Source organism: Hemicordylus capensis, chromosome 6, assembly GCF_027244095.1.
Source record: "Hemicordylus capensis ecotype Gifberg chromosome 6, rHemCap1.1.pri, whole genome shotgun sequence".
NCBI lineage: Eukaryota > Metazoa > Chordata > Lepidosauria > Squamata > Cordylidae > Hemicordylus > Hemicordylus capensis.
This window is the reverse complement of record NC_069662.1, coordinates 96,355,941-96,369,650: the sequence shown is the minus strand read 5'-3', so window position 1 is coordinate 96,369,650 and position 13,710 is coordinate 96,355,941. Positions and strand designations below refer to the sequence as shown.

Below are 13,710 nucleotides of genomic sequence, written 5' to 3'. Positions count from 1 at the left end.
ACAACTTTCAAGCGCTGCACTAACTGCAGAGCAAAATTACCATCAACGGATACACACGATGCCTGCCTGCTTTGTCGTGGTGAGCAACATAACCCGATGAACTGCAAGATTTGTTGCTCTTTTTCTAAACAAACTTTGAAAAATCGGGCGTTGCGTTTGCGGGCGGCACTGTACGAGGACGCACTTAGACCCCCGACGCCGAGGCCGGGCTCGGGGCCCTCGACATCGATGTCGGTAACGAGCGTTACGATACCGTCGACTTCGATTCCTCCTGTTGTGGACTCTGCCTCATCGCAGTCTAAAGCCACTATGGAAGAGGAGTTTAAAAGGCCCGGGAGTGTGGAGAAGAAGAGGCGCAAACACAAAAAGGCGCGATATTCCTCCACAGACGAAGAGGGCGCTTCCTCGCCACCGAGGAAGAGGTCCAAAAAGACACGAGTCCGTAGTAGGACTCCTTTGCCAACGGGTTTACAGACCGAGGCGGAAGATTGGGATACTACTTTAAAGGTGACTCCGTCTCCATGGGTGCAACAAAGTTCCCCGTCATCGGAAGGTTCGCCATCGACATCGAGGTCGGCGCCGAGATCGACGTCGAGGCACGAACACGCGTCGGCATCGAAAGCTCGACATCGAACGGAATCTAGAGATCGGGCATTACCGGCGTCAACTTCGCCACCGACATCGATAGACCCGCTGCTGTCGGCGTCGACGGGGTTCGACTCGATACCGAAGGTGTCAGAGTTACAAGCCTCGTCTACACAGATTGCGGGAGTTCAGGTTACAGAACAATGTACTGCTTCAACACCGAGTGTTTTCCAGACTGGAGACTGACACCGGCTGGTGGCGGACTTAACTCCTGCAAGAACCCCAATTCACTCTCTGGCGTCGCCCAGGGTGACTTATCATCCGGAGGACTATATGGACTTTGGTGAGGGAGTCATGCAGGAACAAACTGTTGTGCAGAAAACTCGGACTCCATTGTTGGCCCTATTGGATTCAAGTGAAGGCACGCCATCCGGGTCGACCTTTCACGCGTTTACCTTCGACCAGCTGAGTGGGACAGCGGTGCCTAAGACTCCATCTGCGTCTCCGGGGCGACCGTCCATGCATACTCCAGAGACTACTCGACTCATTTCAGCAGCCACGAGTCCCATTCGACAGCTCATGACTCCTTTGGTGGAACATCGTAATCTGCCGAAGCCGATACCTATTCTGGCACGAACGGCAGATGCATCAACGGCCACGTCTCTTGCTGTGGGCCGCATCACACATGCTTGTGGTTTCCGCCACAACCCCGAAGTGTTTTTTCCACCAGATTATGCGGAATACGAGATATGGAAGGCGCAGCAGTCACTTCGTGAAGATCCACTGCCACAGCGGCAGCGTCCATTGGAGGCCAGATTGCCGCAAAATAACCCGTCCTTGCCACACCGCTCAGAGTCCATACGTCCCCAAGTGTCGTTGCAAGGAGCACCTTCTAACCTTGTCCCTGCTACGCAGTGTGTTTCATCACATGAGACTGGGAGCAGTAGGAACAGCGACTCAGACACATCATATTTGTCAGACACTGAGGGAAGCACCATGCACGAGCCCAGAGAGCCTGACCCTCCAGAGGAGGTAGCGCCGGGTACCTCGATCTCTCCCTCAGAGGAACTAAAAGCGTACCATGCGCAACTACGTGAGATGGCGGAGGCTTTGGGCCTGGAAGTTCAGCTACCAGTCTTAGATCTGAAAGATCCTGTGTATAATATGATGGCAAAAGCTAAGGTCACTCACCCTGTGTCGCTACCAATGATTCCAGCAATTACGAAGGCGGCACAGTCGGCATGGGCTGTTTTGAGGACTTCAACGCCCACCTCGAGAAAGTTGGAGAGTTTGTATAGGGTGCAAGAAGCTGATAACACTTACCTGGTGAGGCACCCAGACCCGAACTCTTTAGTGGTGGAGTGTGCATCGTCAAAGGGTGCACAACGCCATACTACCCCTGCTGATAAAGAGGGGAGAAAGCTTGATGTCCTGGGACGTAGAGTTTATTCTACATCCAGTTTAGCAGTGAAAATCGCTAATTATGCTGCATGTATGACACGGTATGCCCACCATCTGTGGGACACTTTTTTCCAGGACTCGTCCACGTTGTCTGCAGATGATTTACAAAAGGCTCTAGCACAGACCTATGAAAAGTCTACGGTGGTGACCAGGCAGTTGCTGAGCACGTACAAGCATTTAGCGGAGACGGAATCGCGGGCAATGGCAACAGCTATTACTTTGCGGCGTCACGCGTGGCTGAGGTCTACTAACTTACAGCCAGAGATGAAAGATAAAATTGAGTATTTGCCCTTTGATGGGAAAGGGCTATTTGCAGACTCTACGGATGACACCATGGAATCCTGGAAAAAGATGAAGGTCACGGCAAAAACGTTCATGACATCCACTTCTTCAGCTAGTCAGCAGTCTCGTAGTCGCCCCTACGGAAGACAGCAAAATAGGTATTCGAATAAGCAGGATCGAAGAGACTACAGGAGACAAAACAGGCCTTATCAAAGGAATAGGCCCTATTATCAGAAACCTAAAGGCCAGAGGGCTGCTAAAGACCAATCTAAGCAGTCTCTTTGAAGTGAAGGTCCATCCACTGCAACACCGCATATCGACACCAACTATAATACCCGAGGCTTCCAACACCAGCCTCGCATTAGCCAGAGTACCCGAGGCTCCCGAGAACAGCCTCGCGTTAGCCAATGTATCCATCAAATTGGCACGCCACGCCAATGCGTGGCACAACATAACATCAGATCAGTGGGTGCTGAAAATTATAACTTATGGCTATGCAATAGAGTTCAAGAATTTGCCACCTTTCCAGGGTGTGAAATACACCAGGTCAACACCAGCACTTCAGGACGAAGTGCAGGTGCTGCTGGAGAAACGAGCAATAATGCGTGTGCCGTGGATGGACAGACTGAGGGGGTTTTACTCCAGATATTTTCAGATCCCCAAGAAGGATGGGGGAATAAGGGCAATAATGGATTTAAGAGAGCTGAACTGTTATATAGAGACGAAGAAGTTCAGAATGGTCACTTTACAGGGCATTCTGCATCTCTTACTGAAAGAAGAATGGGCGGTCACCTTGGATTTGAAGGATGCCTATTTTCACATAGGGATTCGCGAGAATCACAGAGGATTCCTTCGTTTCACAGTAGGCGATACAGCGTACCAGTACACAGTTTTGCCATTCGGGCTCTCAACAGCCCCGCGTGTGTTCACAAAGGTGATGGCAACAGTCGTAGCGTTCTTAAGAACAGAGGGCCTAAGGCTGTACCCTTACCTCGACAACTGGCTTATGGTGAGCGCAGACAGAGAAGGGTTACTTTCTCAGATACGATTGGTCTTGCAGCTGCTTCAACAGTTGGGAATCAATGTGAATTGGAAGAAATCCAAATTAGACCCCCAAAGACGAGTGAACTTTATAGGCTCGATACTGGATTTGGCGAAGAAGCGGGCTTTTCTGCCGGAGTCACGGTACGAGCAGATCAGGGATTTAGTGCTTCTGTTCGAGAAGTTGCCACGTCAACCAGCGGAGGCCGTCCAGAGGCTTCTGGGGCTAATGGCATCCTGCAACTCTACTGTAGCTTACACCCGTCCAAATATGCGCGACCTTCAGTTGTGGTATCTCTGCAATTTCCGTCCGAATGTGGACAACCAGAAAAAGATGTTACTCATCCCTGTCGGTGTCCTGAGGTCACTGCGGTGGTGGATTCAACGAGACAATCTACTATCAGGAAGGGAGTTCCGACCCTGGACACCATCCTTTTGGGTGACAACGGACGCCTCCCTATGGGGTTGGGGAGCGCATTGTGGTCATTGTCAAGTACAGGGTCGGTGGACTCCACAGCAAAAACTGAAGCACATAAATTATCTGGAGCTTTTAGCGGTGTTTTTGGCGTTGAAGGCTTTCCGCCCCCAGTTGCAGGGAAGGGTTGTACAAGTGAACCTCGACAACACAACCGCCATAGCTTACCTCAACAAACAAGGTGGAACGGTGTCCCGAACCCTGTGTCATTTGAGCCAGCGTCTGTGGACCTGGTGTATTGCGAACTCCATACGCCCTATGGCGTTGCACATCAAAGGGGAGGACAATGTTCAGGCGGACATGCTGAGCAGATCGTTTCAGCTGAACCAGCAGCACGAATGGGAATTGAGCGAGTGTTACCTTCGGCCGCTGTTCAAGAAGTGGGGTACGCCGCAAATAGATTTGTTTGCCACTGCTGCGAACAAAAAATGTCAGAGTTATTGCTCTCGTGCAGGACATGGCAAACACTCACTGGGAGATGCGTTCCAGCGTCTCTGGAGGGGGGGGCCTATATTACCTGTTTCCCCCACAACCGCTGGTCCCCAGGGTATTAGCGCAAATTCTCAGAGACGAGACGCAGGGGGTTCTGGTGGCACCATGGTGGCCCAGACAACCATGGTTCGCTCTTCTGCTGAAGCTGTCGCAGGGCCGGTATCACCAATTTCCCGTTTACCCGGACTTGCTAAGTCGAGAAAGGGGGATGATCTTACACCCACAACTACACACGCTGAAGCTGACAGCGTGGCTGATAGGTTAATGAAAAGGATCCTACTTAATAGTAGGAGGCTTTCGACCCGGCGTAATTACAATAGTAAATGGCAGAGATTTCGCAGCTATGCGAGAAGGAAAGGATTCTTCCCTAAACGGGCATCTATCATGCAGGTGTTACTGTATATGACGACCTTGAAAATGTCCGGCTTGGCAAACTCATCACTTCGGGTGCACCTGGCGGCTATATCTGCCGGGCATGGTGGCTGGGATGGAAAGACTGTGTTTTCACACCCCAAGATTAAGAAATTCCTGAAAGGGGTTAATAACATGTACCCACCTGTACGGCGTCCCGTTCAGCAATGGAACTTAACTTTAGTTTTGAATGCATTGACGGAAGCACCGTTTGAACCTTTGGGGGCTGCGCCCTTGGGCATGCTGACTTTAAAGACTGTATTCTTAATAGCAATGACGTCAGCACGTAGGGTGAGCGAATTGGCTGCGATACGGGCTGATCGGCCCTACACCCAAATTTACCCGGGGAAAGTAGTGATGCGCCTGGATCCTAGGTTCAGGCCCAAAATAGTGTCGGAGTTTCATATCAATGAGGATATTGTGCTTCCCGTGTTCTTCCAAGGCCCACAGACGCAGTTGGAAATCAAGATGCATAAGCTAGATGTAAGGCGTTCCTTGCTGTATTAGCTACACGCCACTAGGTCCATAAGGAAAACGAACAAGTTGTTTGTACTTTACCGTGGCAAGCCTAAGGGCTTATCAGTGACGCGTCAGCGGCTCGCGCAGTGGATTGTACGTGCCGTGCGGCTGGCATATAATGCTCAGGGTGTGACACCCCCAAGTTCTATTAAAGCGCATTCAACGAGGGCTTATGCAGCATCAGCAGCAAATTTGGCAGGTGTGCCACTGCCGGAGATCTGTAGGGCAGCCACATGGGCCTCATGTCATCCTTTTGTGAAGCATTATGCTTTGGACATACGGCAAGCGAAAGATGCAGAGTTTGGTCGAAGTATCCTGAAGAGGGTGCTGCCTTGATGACCCGCCACCAAAGCGGGAAGCTGGCTAATCACCCATTCTTTATGAATGCAACGGATCACGATCCAGATAAACAGGTTGCTCACCTGTAACAGATGATCTGGAGGTGATCCGTTGTATTCATAATACCCACCCAGCCTCCCCGCAACATCAAGGCGGTGAAATTGAAGTTTCAAGAAGGATCGTCAGTATGCACGACGGTGTCTGGCGGTCTGCAGAAACTGAGGAAGACACCCCCCAACCGCCTATTAAAGTATGGGCACGATCACGTGCAGGGCGGTTGGAGGCGTCGCGAGGAGCTAGTCAGAAAATGAATGTGACTCCCTTCTGACCCTTGCACACAGAGAAAGGAAAGGAAGACAAAAAACAAGCTTGACAGAGACTACAAAGCAAGACAGGACCGGAACTGGGTTGGGTGTGGCTGCTGCAGCAAAATATATGCAGTCCTGAAATTTGATTGGCCCTGTCTCGAAGCATGCGGAGGCTGACAACCCATCATGTGAGGATGCCCTCCCCATGCCTCGGAAAAATGCTTGACTAACAAGCAGAAGGTTGCCAGTTTGAATCCCTGCTGGTACTATATTGGGCAGCAGTGATATAGGAAGATGCTGAAAGGCACCATCTCATACTGCATGGAAGGAGGCAATGGTAAACCCCTCCTACCAAAAGAAAACCACAGGGCTCTGTGGGTGGCAGGAGTTGAAATCGACTTGACAAACAACTTTACCTTTACCTAGGTAGTACCCATCATACCCTTCCACCTAACCCACTTTGGTGTTCCTAGGAGCTACCCATGGGGAACAAAGGGGTCTTTCAAATTTCTCCATTGTTACCTATGGCTGAAACACTTGAAACATTTTGAGTTTTGTTCCTGCTGTTTTGATTAAACATTTTAGCCATCTATGCTTTGTTTTGAGCTTGAAACAAACCACACAATCTGTTTTGTGCACATCCCTACTGCTCTGTGCTAAGACTCTTTTTCCCCGGAAGAGATTCAGTAATAGCTGCATGGTAGACAGAAATTCTGCAAGCTTGTTTGCAACAAAATGTTGCAGTTTATCTTTGGTGTACATGTGTTACCTAAGCCTGTGCCTGAGCATTGTGAAAGTTTTAGATTGTCTGTTAACTGCCCTCCGAGTTAATAGACATTCTGCTCCATTAAGTTCCATTAGGGCAGTTTTGGGTGGTTTTTTTTAAAAACCCCGTTAGATTTTATTTTCTTTGATTTTTATGAAACTGATGTATTTGCGGGTTACCCTGAGTCTGCTAGTACCTCCCTTTCATCTGTAGGTGCTCTGGTTATGCATCCATAAAGATCACCTCTTTTGGAAATAGATGATAGGAATCATTGTGCAAAAAAAAAAAAAAAAAAAAAGTGCCTTGCCAGTACTGCCTGGCAAAAGAGCTGACACTTACTTGTCTAATGCCTAGATCTAAATGGTTTGAATGTGTTTGTTTATAATCATAGGATTTCTCCTTCCCCAGTCTTCAAATGATCCTCAGAGCATTTGCAGGAGATTGCAGTAGTATTACTACTAACTCCGCAACCCACATACATTTTAGCAATCCTTAGTTCTTTAGTCAGTGGCTATGGGTCAGAGAACCAACCAAGGATTGCTGAACTGGGGGGAAATATAATTTATTTTGCTTCTGCATTCCTTGGACAATGAGAACTTTTCTCTCTGGTCAGTGTTGAAGAACCTCCCCCCGCCCAGCAGTCCCAGTCTGAATTGGGGCTCTGCATATGCTATTTAACAAAGAAAAAACAAGCATGTAGCTGCATAGCACGTGTTAAAGTAATATGTAGTTTGACCTTGGCAGCTGGTGCAATATATTCTCACTGACAGAGAGTGGGGAAGCAATTTTGCTCCTTCTCTGGCCCCTGCCCATGGTAGCTTCCCAGGTTGGTACTCTTTTTTTATGCAGTCCCCCAGGGCCAAAGCAGTAGTAATGGTTGTTGCAGTAGGAGCACTTGGCTCTTTACCAAGCCACTGTAGGATATTATTATTATTTTACATTTATATCACGCTCTTCCTCCAAGGAGCCCAGAGTGGTGTACTACATACTTGAGTTTCTCTTTCACAACAACCCTGTGAAGTAGGTTAGGCTGAGAGAGAAGTGACTGGCCCAGAATCACCCAGCTAGTTTCATGGCTGAATGGGGATTTGAACTCGGACTCCCCGGTCCTAGTCCACCACTACACCACGCTGGCTCTGGATATGAAACAGCGCTGAGCATATCTTGCTGAATCTGCTGTGCTGAGAGATCTTTCTGTTTTGGAGTTGGATGTCATCAGTAGGCTCCCCCAGTTCTCTGTAAAGATAAGCTTTTCAGTGTTGCCATAACAGATGCGCTGTGGTGTGCTAGTGAAATGCTCCCCTAAGGGCGGGGAAATCTAAATTCGAAGCACGCAGCGAGAAAGGGAGATCGCGAGAGATCTTCCCCCTGACGTCCAGTTTTTGTGTGTGTGAGTAACATTTTATTTATGTAAGAAGCATTTTTTAAAGGCGGAAACGCTCAAATATGACACATACATCCCGTCCTTCCTATGCCGTGCTCTATTCCAGCCAAAGCTACACCACTGACACTGGACTGGAGGCAGGTAATTTAATAAGCCCTCCTCCTCCTCCTTTTTCTCAGGTAGCTCCTCCTCCTCCTCCCCTTCCCTCTCCCGCCCTCCCTTCCAAGCTGCTCGCGTCGGTTAGAAGTCACGCGCATTTGCCCCTGCCGTTGGGTTTCCAATCCGCAGGGCCCTTCCTGCTGTCACGTGCCAGGGATGACACCGCCTACCTCTCTCCGTCTCCCCTCTTCGCTCGGTGGGTGGCGCGCGAGCGCAGGTCTTGCACCTGGCTGGTTGGTCGGCCTTTGAAGTGGCTCCTTCGTTACCGGGACAACTGTCGGCCCGCGGTGTCGCTATTGCCTTTGACAATGGTGAGGCTCGCCCAACGGTCACACCTGGGCCGTTGAACCGGCCGCCTCCCCTCACGCGCAGGAGGCGGGGCGTTAAGGGGAGGGGGAGATACAAAAGGAGTCCCTGTGAGCTGGCAGCCCCCATTTCCCGGTCGGTTTCCTCCGTTCCCGGGATAATAAAATATTGTGGGCAGGGTGGGGTTTATGCGTTTGTGGGGTTGAGGGTGATGATGGGGCTAGCTGGGAATGGAGAAGACAACCGACTGGGCGCCGCGCGGAGATGGGAGACTTTCGGGGTGGGCATTGGAAGTGCGGTTTGGAAGCGGTACACATCTGAAGGGGGGCTACCTACGTGTTGGGGTAGTTTGGTGCATGGGAAAGAAAACTGGGCGTGCCCATAGGATGTGTGTAGAGGATAATAGGTTTATAGGATGCATGCCAAGATGGAGAGGACGTAAGTGGGAGTTAGGTAGGTGTTTGCTGTGTATGAAAATAGAGCTGTAACTGACTGATCAGGGAGGCAAGATGTGAGGTAAGGAAATCGAGACTTTAGTATACACATGTGAATGGGAATTTGGTAGGAGCTGCCTGCGGGCATTATTACTCATCACCCTGTTCTCATGCCCCAGGCGCAGGGCTACACAACTTTGGCCCTCCAGCATTGGACTACATCTCCCATCATCCTCAGATTCAGTGGCCAACAGTCAGGAATGGTGGGAGTTGTAGGCCAACATCTGCAAGAGAGTTGAAGTTGTGCAGCTCTCCCCCAGGGGAAGGAAAGAAAAGCTAAACTCACATGAGGGGCGGAGGTGAGCCCCTTCTTTACCTCAAACACATCCCACAAAAGGTATCAGAACAGACATTGCAAGATGTCTCATATTTATTTATTTTTTAATTTATGGAGTGCGATAGAGAAGTTCTGATTTTGGCAGGGAGTGCATACCAGAGTCCTGGGGCAATTGCATAGATGGCCCAGACCCAAGTAGCCACCAAATGAGATAGTGGTAGTCATAACCAGACCTCCCCAGATTATCTTAATAGGCAGGAGGATTTATGACAAAGAATGCACTCTCTTAAATATCCTGGGCCCAAGCCGTTAAGGGCATTATAGGTAATAACCAGCACTTTGTATTTCGCTCAGAAACCTAGCAGCAGCCAGTGTAGTTCTTTTAAGATCAGTTTTATATGGTCTCTTTGGGTTATCCCAGAGAGCAGTCTGGCTGCCATGTTCTGTACCAGTTGTAGCTTCCATACTACGTATAAAGAAAGCCCCATGTAGAGTGCAGTAGTTGAGCCTGGAGGAAACCAGCATATGTACAACTGTTTTAAAGTCATTTACCTCCAGAAATGGGTATGGCTGACATATCTGCCAAAGCTGATAAAAAGTGTCCCTGGCCACTGCCTCAGCCTGAGAAATGAGAAAGTGAGAGTTTCAGATCCAGGAGCACTCCCAAGCTATGTACTTGTTCTTTCTGGGGGAGTGTAACCCCTTTCAGAACAGGCAGAGCTAAACCATCTCTTGAGTTCTGACCCCACCAACCTCATTTCAGTCAGAAATATACAAGCTCTGGACAAGATCTTAAAGAGCTGAGCAACCCCAAACTCAACTGCCAGTAACTTTAGGAAGATACTGAAGATACTAAAACTACATCTTGTTTGGATTCAATTCCAGTTTACTATCCCTCATCCAGCCCATTACTTCCTCTAGGCAGGCATTTAGAGAAGTAATGCCATTACCTGATGAAGTTGATATAGAGAAATAGATTTGGGTATCATCAGCATATTGATAAAACTCTGCACCAAATCTCCTGATGAAATCTCCTAGCAGTTTCATGTAGATATTCTAGCACTGGAGACAGTATGGAGCCTTGTGGAACTCCATACATTAACTTTTGCTTTATATATGACAATTAAAATAACAACAAACTACTGCAATTTAATTAAAATATTTTAAATGTACATTTTGTGTTTTTCTTACCTGGTTATAAGGTGGCTTTGCATATTACATTATCAAGTGCATGCATTAAAAAATATGGATTCAGCACTGGATTCTACCTTACAAGGGGAGACTTATGTGAGGTGTTTGTCAGAGAGAATGCTTGAGAGACAAAGCCCACAGAACATGCAGAATGAGCATTCATGAATGAGTGTTCTTCATGTTCCACCATGAAACTGCATTTTCCATACTTTGCCTCTTTGTTCCTTACCATAGTTCTAACAATTAAGAATACTGCTTCCATAAGCCACCACCCCATAATGCCTCATCCACCGGAAATTTTCCTTGGTTTTCCCTTCCAACCCAACCTCTCTCCCTTTTCTGTGTGTCCTGTGAGTCTCTCCTTTGCATGTTTAAACAGGTATTTGGAGTGTGTATAGAGGGGCAATTCAGATGAACAGGTCCCCTTTGTGAGATAAAAGGATGTGCAGATAGTTCATCAGGAAGTGCACCGACATTGGGTGTGCTCTTGGCATGACCCCTTTTCTAACTGCATATGTTACTATTTTGACAGTATCATCTATTGTGGTCTATAGATAATTGTTTTATATAGAAAAGGGCTAAACTACACATTTTGCAGGAGATTAACAACTTCATATTTTTAATAAAAGGCAGCAGGGGGCGATTCTTCCAATTTGTTGATAGCAGTGAGTGGGGCTGCTTAACCTTTTTCACTGTGCTATTTTCCCAATTTGAATTGCACCCTAAGCTGTGTCCCATACAGATCAAACAGCAGCGTGGTGATGTCTTATGCTTTTGTAACAAGTTTGTTTCTGAAGAAGCCCAATCGAAACTGTTCTAGGGGTCAAACTTGATGTAACATTGACAGCAATAATACTTGGCATTTGTTTAGTGTTTTATGAGTGTGCAAAGCATTTCGCATGTATTATGTTTAGGTCAGACACTAGCTGAATAATGTATAGAGCAGGGTCATTGGAGGGTCTAATGCTAACGTCAGAAGGGGTGCACAAGTGTGGGGAGTGGAACCTTCTTTCCTTTCTCACTTTACCTTCTTGCAGTCCATTGCCAGGTCTTTATTTCTCTGTATTGGGTATGGGAGAAAAGTGTTGGCGCAGTGGGTAGTGTTCAAGCAGTGTTATGGAATTTCTGTTTTAATTGGACAGACATGTGAACCAGCAAATGTGGCTGCTACCATCTATTTCAGTGTATACATGTAACAGCTTAGACAGTTTGGACATTTTAAACCATGTACGTGTCTCCCTGCTCCCCTATGTATTATACCAGAAATTAGACAGACTGAGGAGAAAAATGCATGATGTCACTGTTTGTGAGTGGGGAAGACAGGAGAGAGAGTTCAGGTTCCCTCATATGTACACCCTTCTTCTGTTAAAATCAGGCACATTTGTCCCACATAGATATTTTAATTGTAAACCGCCCTGAGCCATGTTGGAAGGGCGGTATACAAATCAAATAAATAATAATAATAATATTTATGTCCTGGACAGAGCTGTGGGTTTTCTGAAAAGAAAAAAAAAGAATTAGAAAATTTTCCCATGCAAACTTACCTTCATTTGCATTTTTCTAAAAAAAAAATCACTATACAAATTTTCCTGATGCCCTAAATATATTATGATCTGCCATGTTGTTTGACCTTTGTATACAGTAAAAAAAAACCCTCCACCTTATTAATTTCCCCTCACTATAGCTCAAAAGATTTTCAAGCAGCCAAGAAGAAATTTTAGAAATGGAATAATTTTCCACCCGATATCTCTGGTTCTAAATTTTTCAAAGCCTTATAATAATCTGATTTGTATATGCTGAATGAAAAAATACGTATTTCTTATAAGAGGTGAAAGGTCTTAAAACTATGGTCTTGTTAGAACCTGACCATGCATGATCTAAAACTGAAAAGCCACAGGAACCTAGAGCAGTCACTAGATTAAGTTACTTAATCATGACTAAGCACCATTGGAAATAAATAAGACAAGTTAGTCATAACTAAATTAAATCCCATTACTTTCAGTGGGACTCAGTCATGACTAGCTTAGTCTGGATCCTGTTCCATAAGTGTACTTAAGATGTTGGAGCAGAATTCTATGTTCTGAAGCACATTCTTTTAACATTATTCACCAGTTACTTAAATAACTGCTTGGAAAACAAGGGTTACTTTCTTTTTAAAACAAAGTATCTTGTTCATCTTAACTAACATATGTATTGTAGCACAAGCTTTCATTGCACAGCTAATAGTTTTCCATGCAACACTGGTTATAACTGCTTTTTCTTGCTATCATTCACTTTATGTTTAAGATGTAAATCTCATCCTGTAATGCTAAAGTGCTTATGCACAAGCATATCCCAAGCACTTTTTTTCATGTCTGTGATCCATCTGTATTCCCTGGGGATATGGAGTCAGTCTGAGGGTAAATATTGCAGATTTCCCCCCCAATGTTACTTCTTTGCTTGTGAAACTGATAATGCTCCAAGCAGTATGCTTTTAAAAGCCCCAACTTTAAAAAAAACAAAAAACCATTTTTAAATATCTGGAAATGCATATGGTGAAACACTCCTATCTGTATACAGTTGTAGTAATTGTAAAGGCAATTATTTTAAAGTTGTCTTTCAGTGCCATATAACTGCCATTAATCTGAAAAAATGTGCATAGTTTGAATTATCGTTGGAGGAGATGCATGAATAAAGGAGATGATAGAACAGTAAAGAAACTTGGGAGTACCTTCCTTATTACTCTAGGCCTCAGGGGCATACCAAGGTTGGAGTGGGCCCAGAGATGAGATTTTAAAATGGGCCCCTCACTGCCTTCCTCTCCTTCGCCTGGCCTAAAGGTTTTTGGAGGCCCCCTCCCCCACTCCGCTGACAAGTTAAGCATCATCTCTTTCTCTCTCTCTGTGCCTCTCTCTGCGACACATATAGTGTTTTTAACATGTGAGTTCTTGAGGGCACAAACAGCAACTGAACTCACAAGAAAGTAAGAATATAAAAACAAATATATTCATGCAAATATGCATTAGCAGAAACATTTCAACACACAACTTAACATACTCCCATCCCACATATTTCCCCCTCCTGCACCCCTTCTGGCTCTAAAGGATCCAATATTTAACAACTGAATTTGTAAAGATGTGCAAGACTCTCTGTGCATATATACATTAGTAGAAACATTCCAGGGGGTGTAAGGCTTCACCTCCACTGAACCACAGGTCTAAAAGAATCTCTGCCTTCTGCC

The 13,710-nt window shown here is 46.5% G+C and overlaps 1 protein-coding gene across 6 annotated transcripts in view; it reads left to right on the top strand.

Annotated features, from left to right (window-relative positions):
* FBXL2 (F-box and leucine rich repeat protein 2) overlaps positions 1-13,710 on the top strand; it is a 104,305-nt gene that overhangs the window by 30,631 nt on the left and 59,964 nt on the right. Inside the window, exon 1 of one of the 6 annotated variants that reach the window (XM_053262510.1) lies at positions 8,100-8,204. The exons of 3 other annotated variants lie outside the window; for them this stretch is intronic. In XM_053262510.1, the coding sequence (XP_053118485.1) occupies positions 8,151-8,204 (54 nt within the window). In that variant the 5' untranslated portion in view covers positions 8,100-8,150. Of the gene's footprint in view, positions 1-8,099; positions 8,205-8,284; positions 8,534-13,710 lie in introns of those variants that run through there. 2 more of the 6 variants (XM_053262512.1, XM_053262516.1) reach the window with 2 other exon arrangements.